This window comes from Triticum aestivum, chromosome 1D, assembly GCF_018294505.1.
Source record: "Triticum aestivum cultivar Chinese Spring chromosome 1D, IWGSC CS RefSeq v2.1, whole genome shotgun sequence".
NCBI classification, from domain to species: Eukaryota; Viridiplantae; Streptophyta; class Magnoliopsida; order Poales; family Poaceae; genus Triticum; species Triticum aestivum.
The window spans coordinates 301,067,640-301,077,333 of NC_057796.1; the positions used below are offsets into that span (position 1 = coordinate 301,067,640).

General features: G+C 54.3%; 1 protein-coding gene across 1 annotated transcript; it reads right to left on the minus strand.

The window, feature by feature from the left end:
* Positions 1-6,978: 6,978 nt before the first annotated feature.
* Positions 6,979-9,492, minus strand: LOC123181605 (scarecrow-like protein 6). The gene has a single exon (XM_044593914.1). The coding sequence runs from the start codon at positions 9,177-9,179 to the stop codon at positions 7,314-7,316; it is 1,866 nt and encodes a 621-aa protein (XP_044449849.1). The 5' UTR covers positions 9,180-9,492; the 3' UTR covers positions 6,979-7,313.
* Between the last annotated feature and the right edge of the window lie 202 nt (positions 9,493-9,694).

The window sequence follows — 9,694 nt, forward strand, 5'->3', positions numbered from 1 at the left end:
AAATTCCATTATCAATTTGCATGACGTTGGACTGAATAGATTTTTTTTCCTTTAAAATTGTCTATGGTTTGCAATTCTCCACTCCAAGCAAGCTACGCATGAAAAATTCCTAAGAAATAGAATCATCCAAAATTTAGATGATATATTATGAATCAAAATTACTAAGAAATAGAATCCTCCAAAATTCCGATGATATATTATGAATCAAAGAGTTCCTTACCTAGGATTCTGCAAAACTGAAAATGAATTATGAAAAAAGTTCACGGGTTCGTGTATATGCTCACGCATCACACCCCAACTGAGCGCATGTGGTTGCTTACGTTTACACATTTCTTGTTGCATCGCAACTTGTTTGAATCATAGAGGAACAGGGTGCAAAACCGGATACTTACAACTTTTAGGGTATATGTTCAGGTCATATATAAAGGTTGTCATCATTTGCCACACGTTTTTGTCACACATGCCTAAGCTTAGGCAATCAAATGAACGCCACACTTGAGGCAATCTTGTCACATTCTCTAAATCAATGACATGTGGGGTCTACTTCCTCCGTTCCTTGGCATTACACGTCCGTTGCTTGAACGAAAGGATGAACACCCTATATTCAGCCTGATATGGAATAGCTCTAGCAGACTAAAACACACACAAAAATATGGCTAGCGGCACATTGCAGAATCAATACCAGAGCACTTCTTCAGAGAAAAGGTATGCATCTAGATGATCTGTATTGTCCAGTCTGCAATCAAAAGGCTGAGGAAACAAACATGCATTTACTTTGGGGCTGTAATTTTGCACAAGAATGCTGGAACTCTCTGATTCCAAACAGACAAAGAGGTACTTCCATATATAAGGACACCATTCTAGCCATCAAGCACATACCAAAACAATTTGCAGCGGAGATTATCATTTTGGGCTGCTGGAACATGTGGATTCAGAGAAATGGAAAAGTTTTCCGTGCACAACAACCAACCTTGCAAGCATGGAGATATTATCTCAAGCAAGACATTCTCCTTCTTAAACACATGATTAAGAATAAGCATTCTGCCAGTTTCTCACAGTGGATAGGAAATAACATATAAAGTGATGGTCTTTATTCGTAAAACAGGCATAGGATAGTTTTTTCTTCCCTCTTTAGGGCCTCTTGTAGGTCCTTTGTAAATTGTACTTTTTATTATTATTAATAGAAAATACCGTAGAACTATTGTTCTACGGTTGGGGCTTAAAAAAAACTTCATCCGTTCCTAAATATAAATCTTTTTAGACATTTTAAATGGATTACAACATACGAATGTATGTAAACATATTTTAGAGTGTAGATTCACTCACTTTGCTTCGTATATAGTTATTTGTTGGAATCCCTAAAAAGACTTATATTTAAAAACGGAGGGAGTAGTATGCATTAAAGAAATGATGCCACAAGTGTGACTGCAAAGCAAACAACGAAACTTGTCTAACTCGTGACGTGACAAAGTGTGGCAAGCTTAGCATGCCAACCAAACAGCCCTTAGGCCTTGGCATTACACGTCGCGTCGATAAGTTTCAGTCGCCATGATCGTCGACAATTACGGATCAGTACTATGAGATGTTTGGTGACCCGGCGGCTGAGGGGGATAACGAAGAAGACCAGCTGGTAGGGATGTATGTTCGCCGGCTTAGTCGTTAAGCTGTCGTGTGCCCATTTGTTAGCATGACTAGTACACACGAACAAGATACTGTAGCAGTGTAGCACACCAGTGTGGATGTTCCAGACAGAAGCGCAAAGCCACTACAGGAAAATGGATGGTACTGTGCGTACACTTGATCAGCATTGATTAACACCACGGAGCATTCATCAATTCCGGCCGCCGTTATCGTTGGCATTATGACGCTGTTACACGATCCAGCGTCTCCATCAAGATCCATCACGAACTGGATGACAGCGAGCATGTTGACGAGGTCTTGTACGTCTACAACATTTGGGCGTAAAATATAAGTCGCGTGGTTACTAGTGCTGCTCATCTAGAACCTTCATTAATCCATGAATTACCTTTTTTTAGGTGAATCCATGAATTACCTGTTTTAAAACAGTTAGTTAGGCTCAAAGAATCCACGCAAAAAAAAAAGAGTTAGGCTCAAAGAAGAGACGGGCCCGTATTACCACTTTTTGACTATGATTCTCGTAATCCCTTTTTACTAAACTAACCACGTGACACATGTGGTAAGTAATTCAAACTATTTTAAAAAATAAGAAGACTTGGTACGAAACTCAACGACAAGTAATATGAAGTGGAGGGAATACCTTATTTTTGTAGATTTTTACTAATTCAAAATTTGCACTAGATGGACGATGCGGATCACATGAATGGTGTTACGAGATTTCAGTGGATTGTCTTTATATGGCTTTGAGAGCACATAAGTTTCAACATCCACAACAACTTGCCTCGAGGGATTGAATCATAATTCCAGCTTTTTTCATGTGTCATATGCAAAAAAAAATATTTTTATTTTGAAAAGGAGGATGACCCCTGACCTCTGTATCTGGGAGATGCATGCGGCCATTTTATTGATTATGCTCGAGGACCTTACAAAGTATAACAACAATATGCCTGAATCTGCCATCTTGCAACATCTGCTGCTACTCCTATCCAAATGATGAAGGGGTGCAAGCTGGCCCACATACCCAGACCTCTCACCTAAGCCTAACATCTAAAGCCGGAGGCCCCGACCGAGCCATCTGCCGGGTCCGAAGCTCAAACCGGTCCGACGCACTCACATGTGTCGTCACCGCCATCTTCCACTGGTCCATCTTCAGAGCAGATTGAGGTGACAACCTTGGCAGGTCCTCCGCCATCGACGCCACCACGACACCAAACGACGACCTCCACCTACACGAGCCTTGGCAGGTCCTCCGCCATTGACGCCACCACGACGCCAGACGGCGACCTCCACCTACGCGAGTCCATCTCCAAGCAACGGACGTAAATCCATGCTAGAATAGGGCCGCACCACCGCCGTCGCCCACCACCCACAAGCGCCACCCAACCCCAAGGTTCCCAAAGCGGCGCCTTTAAGAAGGGAACGGCGCCGTGAGCGGCGCCACCGCCCAACAAAGTTAGGGCTTTCGCTCGGGAGACCTAGGTGAAGGGGAAGTGAGGAGATCAGTCCATACCGACGCCTCCAAGGAGGGGAACGGCGCCCTCAGGCGTCACCGTCGGCGCGGCCGGTCATGGCCGGCCAGGGATTTCGCCCGAACTAGATCCCGCCACCAGCACCGCCTCCTGTACAGAACCGGCGACCAAGAGGAAGCACGGCCTGACCAGGCTGGCCCGCACGCCGAATAGGGGAGGCGCCAGATCGCACGCACCGACCGCCGCAGAAGCCGTCGCCGGCGGCCAACGACCACCGGATCCCACCGCCCGCGCGGCCGGGACGCCAGATCCACCGCCCGCACGGCTGTTAGCCGGCTGTGCCTTGCCAATGGAGCCGCCACTCCAGATCCGGGGTTCCCCACGCAGAGCCAGGGCAATCGAGGCCCCGCCGCCACCATCCTTGGCGCCCCGGGCTTGCCCGGCGGCTGCCTCAGGTGGCGGCGAGGAAGGGAAGAGGGCGGGGGTGAGGAGGAGGGACGACTAGGGTTGGGAGGAGGAGGGCGGGGGGTTACCATGTGTCATATGCAAATAGATTTTTGGACAATATTCACATTTTTTGGGTTCTTTTGTACATGTTTTTTGGGGTCAAATTTGGGTATTTTTTTCCTCTTTGTATTTTTATTTAGTTCTATGATCCAAAGATGCTCTGGATCATGCAGAATTTGAACTGGATCTGGTGAAATCCCTCAATGCCATTCGAACTTGTAGTGTTCCAAACAAGACGAGAAAAGAATGGTGAAACTTGGACACTGTCATATTTCAAGAAGACTAGCGGATATGGGCATCTCCAATGAGGATCATCAAAATGGTATCAAATATTCAAACTGAACCGTCCGGGCACTTTTAGGCCTTCAACACGGATCGTCAAAATCAGGTCGGACCCGGCCAGCCGTACGGAACCCACAAGTCGGCCCTAAATTGGGGTGTGTGTGTGGGGTGGGGTGGGGGGGAGGTCTCAGGGAGTCCGGACGTTCTCCACGTCGGACTCCAATACCCCAGACCCACCCAAAAACCCTATCTAGTGCTATAGAACCCTCCGTGCATTCACTCCTGCTTGACTGGCGTGTACCTGGCTACGACAGTTACTTCAGGAGATGCATCACGATGTCTCCCAGGCTATGGTTGTCTACTGCGACAACGTCTCTGCGGTGTACCTTTCCGCCAACCCCGTTCATCATCGCCGGACTAAGCACATTGAGCTGGACATTCACTTTGTGCGCGAGGAGGTGGCCCTTGGACGTATTCGGTTCCTTCATGTTCCGACCGCACAACAGTGCGCCGATGTGATGATGAAGGGACTGCCGACTTCCACCTTCGAGGAGTTTTGTTCCAGTCTCTGCGTCACTGGCGCCGCTTCGACCGCGGGGGGGGGGGGGGTTGAGTATATTATGTACGTGTATATTGTGTATTGGGCCCACCTCCTAGTTTCTCTGTATAGTCGAGGTTGTGGCCCCCCTCTGTACTCATATATACGTGCCTGGTGCATCGATCAACGTATTGCGATTGCACAGCCCATACTTGTCCTTCTACAATCAGGTTGGAAAGGCCCAAAGACTCGTAAAAAAACTGGCAGGTAAGAGCAACTCCAACGGGGCGACCCATTTCGTCCGCGGCCGTCCGTTTGGGTCGGCGCAGACACAAAAGGCGGCCCAACGCGCCGACCCAAACGGACGCGCGTCCGTTTTTCGTCCGCGGGCGACCCATTTTTGAGCCGGATTTGCGTCGGCGCGGACACGCGACGGACGCGCGCGCGCTCGCCTACTCCTGTCCCCGGACCCGCTGGTCTCTAGCACATTGCCCTCCCGTCTCACCCTGGGCCAACAAGCAACCCTCCCGCCTCCTCCGTCGCCGACGCCGCCGCCCATTTTTTTCCGGCGACTCTTCCAGCTGCCGCCGCCTCCACATCCGCCCAGCAACGCCGCCCCTCCCCCCCGTCGCCCTCCGCCGCCGTTTTGCCGCCGGGGAGCAAACTGCTTCCGACCGCCACTTCCCCCACCGCACAGCCGCCCCGCGACCAAGAAGCCGCCTCGCCGCCCCTGCCACATCCGACCGGCACGCTCGTCGGACGCCGTCACCCTCGTCGGACGCCGGCAGGGCAGCTAGCTTGTCTGTGGGCGCCGCGACTCCCCTCGCCGGCCGTCTTCAACGTCGACGCCCGCAAGCTATTCAACAGTTTGCCAAGGTACGAAATGGACTCCGCCGACGAGTTCTTTTTCCACAATTTCCTTTGCGACTCCGACGTTTGGTCGTCCGACGACGAGGAGGAGATATTGGCTGCCGTGGTGGTCCATCACCACCTCAACAACCAGCGGCCGTTGTTCCGTGGCTCCATTCCGGGCCACCTTCCGGCGTTGAATCGCAACCAAGAGAGCGGGCATTTCCTTCTCTGGAAGGACTACTTTGATACAACAAACCTGTTGTTCAAACATAACAAATTCCGCCGCCGGTTCCGTATGAATAGTCATGTTTTTAACCGTATTAGAGAGGGAGTGGTCGGCTATGATGACTACTTCGAGTGCAAAGAGGATGCCGTCGGCAAGATTGGTTTCTCCTCTTATTAGAAATGCACTACCGCCATCCGAATGCTTGCATACGGAGTGCCCGGTGATCTCATTGACGAGTACGTCCGTATGAGCGAGTCTACATGCCTAGAGTCCCTGTATAAGTTCTGCAAGGCTGTTATTGCTGTGTTTGGCCCTGAGTACTTGAGAGAGCCGACAACTGAAGATACAGCCCGTTGGTAATGAATGCCAGCAGGGGCTTCCCCGGGGATGCTTGGCAGCATAGACTGCATGCACTGGGAGTGGAAGAACTACCCTTCTGCTTGGCAAAGGCAGTATAAGGGACATGTCAGGGCTTGCGCTGTCATACTAGAGGCCGTGGCGTCTCAAGATCTCTGGATCTGGCACTCTTTCTTTGGCATGGCTGGATCACACGATGATATCAACGTGCTTCAGCGCTCGCCGGTGTTTGCTTGGCTTGCCGAAGGCAACAGCCCACCGGTGAACTTTACTGTCAACGGTCACAACTATGACAAAGGGTACTATCTGGGTGACGGTATCTATCCTCAGTGGACCACATTGTCAAGACAATACCCAACCCTGTCGGAGAGAAAAGGAAAAGATTTGCCCAAGAGCAAGAGAGTGCTAGAAAGGATGTCGAGCGTTCCTTTGGTGTTTTGCAATCTCGATGGGACACCGTTCGGTATCCTGCTAATACTTGGAGCACGCAGAAACTGTGGGAGGTGATGACTGCTTGTGTGATCATGCACAATATGATCGTAGAAGACGAGTGCCCGGAACGTCTGTACGATCAAGGCTTTCAGTTTCAGGGTGAGAATGTTGTGCCTGAGCATTGAGTAGCGGCAACATTTGAGTAGTTCACTCAATTTCATGAAGACATGCGTGATTGGGAAACTCACGTACAACTGCAAAATGATTTGGTTGAGCATATGTGGGCTCATGTTGTCAACCAATAGATGTATCTTCTTTTATTCGTTTGCAAAATTATGTGAAACATGTTTATTGGTATTTGGCTTGTAAAACTATACTATTTATTTGGACGGCCAGACTATTTTGGCTTGTTAAAACATTTTCATTTGACAATATGTTAAATGCAAATCATGTAAAATTGGCCGGCCAGCCGGCCACGCCGGCATATATAGATTGGCGCGTTGGACGCGCTGCCGACCCATATAAAAAACAGGACGGACGCCGGACGGGCGGCCGACCCAAACAGACAAAAAATGAACGAAATCGCCGTGTTTAGATCGGCCCGTTGAAGTTGCTCTAAGGCAAGCTGAGAAGAGAACGGTCAAGGACGGAGGGAGGAGGGAGCGGGAGAAGAAACATTTGAAAACGCCATAACCATTGATTTCACAGCTATAGAGTAGCAACACGTAGAGGGTAGAAACGCACTGCACCACCACACACACACGCCCTGCAACCTGCCAAGCCATGCCAATTCTACTCGTGATCAACTGACACCACAGTTTGAGCATACCGAGCAACCAGCGGCAAATGCAAGGCGACACCATTAACATAGTACTTCCAATTTAGGACACTAAGCGAGACGGTTCGGATCATTACAACGACGAAATAGTACTTTGTAGTAGGATCATTAGTCCTAACTAAGACCGATCGGCTTCTTTCGACGCCGGCGACGGCGCCGGGGAGGTCGGGGTTGTCAGCACCGCCACGCCGAGACTGACACGAGCTCGGCGCGTTGCCAGTAGAGGCAGAGCGAGCCCGGGGCGCGCTTCTCGACGCGGAACCCCCGCACGGGCACCTTGTGCAGCAGCGACTCGGCCTGCGACTCCGCGAACGTGCTGGCCTGCACCGGCGTGAACCCGGCCGACGCGAACACGGCCCGCCACGGCAGCGGCGCCTTCTCGATGGACGCGCGGTGGCGCCCGACCACGCATTGCTCCACGGCCGGCTGGACCAGGAACCGCTCGATCTTGCCGGCCGTGTCCGGGTCCGTGCCCACGGCGTCCACGGACTCGAGGAGGAACACGGTGGACTGGAACGCCTGGAACAGGTGGGCGGCGAAGGGCAGCTCCGTGCGGTCGCACCCGCGGTCCACGGACACGACCACCTTGGCGCCGAGGCTCTTCACGAGGCGGAGGACGGCGGGCATTGCTGCCGCGTGTGCGGCGCCGACGGGGAGGTGGACGGCAAGGGCGTCGCCGCCAGCGATTGCCACCAGGTCCGCGGGATCGAGGGTGTCGATGTTGAAGACGGTGAACTGGAAGAACACGCCGAGCTCGGCGGCGAAGCTGGAGAGGTTCTCGTGGATGAGCTGCAGCTCGAGCGGGTGGTGCGACGCCGGCGAGACCAATGCGGTGACCTTGAGCGCCGTTGCCGGGCGGCGCTGCGCGAGCTCCTGCATCAGCGACGCCCACTGCTCGCCCATGCCGATGTCGAAGTCGAGCACGTGGATGCAGCCTGCGCCGCGGAGCCCGTCGAGCACCGCCTGGACGCAGGTGAGGTGCGCGAACTGGAGCACCGGGGAGACCTCGGAGAAGGCCTTGTACGCGCCGAGCTTGAGGACCACGTCGTACGGCGTGGACGCCGGCGGCGCGGGCGTCTCTCCGTTGGGGGAGAGCGCAAGGCGCAAAGCCTCCTTGAAGTAGAAGGCAGAGCGGAGGAGTGGCGTCCCGGCCGCGGGGGCGGCGGGGAGCCGATAATTGAGCCGCGCCAATATCTCGCGTGCGCCGAAGGCGTCGCCCGCCTCGGCAAACTTGGCAGCCTCGGCGAGCTGGTCCACCGTGGCGGCCGCCTCGTCGTTCGCTGTCCCCGCCTTGGGCTTCAGGGCGGGGAAGAACCCGCCCGCCGGAGCGAGATGCCCCTGGAAAGCAGGCAGCTTCGGCGCCGGCGCGCCTGCCATCGGGTGGTGGCGCTTGGGCGGCGGCGGCGCCGACTCGAAAGACGGGTGCGCGCCAAAGAAGGCCGCGTGTGGCTGGGGGTGGTGTTGGTGCTGGTGGAGCAGGAAGCTGGGCGCGTGGCCGAAAGGGGCCCCCTTGGCGTCCTCCATGGCCGGCGCGAACGGCGACAGGCTGGGCCCGAGAGACGCCGCAGGCGGCGACATCATAGACGTGGCGTGGTCGAGCTCCAGAGCGGGCGGATCCATGACGCCGGCCATCCCCGCGGACGCGTCCTCGCCGCCGCCAATGATCCAGCGGAGGAAGGTGCTGTCAGGGCCGGCGAGCCCGGGCGGCGCCGTGCCGTCCCACCCCTCGCCGGCGCCGAGGCCCATGCCCATGTCGAGCGGCGCCAGCTGGTGCGCCCACTCCTCCTTGACCCCCGCCGCGGCATCCTCCCCGGCCGGCCATGCCTGCTGCTGCGGCGGCGGGGAGACGTTCTTGCCGTCGCCGCCGGGCGCGAGGCTCGCCACCTCGGACGACAGCGCGGAAGCCTCGGAGGGCGGGCTGGGGCTGGGGCTGTGGCGGCGGTCGAGCACGGACGTGGGCTCCGCCCAGAAGCCGGCGCTGAGCTTGGGCTGCTGCAGTCTCCCCGCGTGACCCTCTCCACCAAAGGGCATTCCTCTCATCTAGCCCGGCAGCAACACCTCATACCACCAATCCCCGCCACGCAGCAAGAGTTGGGTGCTGGTCTAGTCTAGTCTTCTCCTTCCTCCGTCGACCTCTCCTCCCTCGTCGCTCCCTCCAAAGTTGGCTCTGGTGTGGAGTCTACGGGGCCATTAGTAGTGCACAGTCCTAGTAGTAGGGAGCTAACGCTACCGCTACCGCTACCAGCAGCACCACCCTTGTACTGCTGTCGCTGTGGCCCCTGTCCCTCTCCTCTTTCCTTTGCGTGTGGGGTGTGAGTGAGGCTGTGGGGGGAGAGCGAGAGTATTTTATTCTCTTGGCAGCGTCTTGATCTTGAAATGATAGCGTGCAACATGAAAAAGGCGATAAAGTGGGAGTGGCCTTCTCTCCCTCCCGCTGAGTACTTGCCTTGCTCCTCTCCTCTCCCTCTCCTACTGCTTCAACTAGCCAGTCTCTCATCTCTCGGCCACTTTCTCTTTCGCTGCAATGGCTTCCCCACTGTAGCTCACGGTTCGGT

Excerpts from the sequence above, each read along its gene's own strand:
- LOC123181605 (XM_044593914.1), bottom strand. The coding sequence starts at position 9,179 with ATGAGAGGAATGCCCTTTGGTGGAGAGGGTCACGCGGGGAGACTGCAG.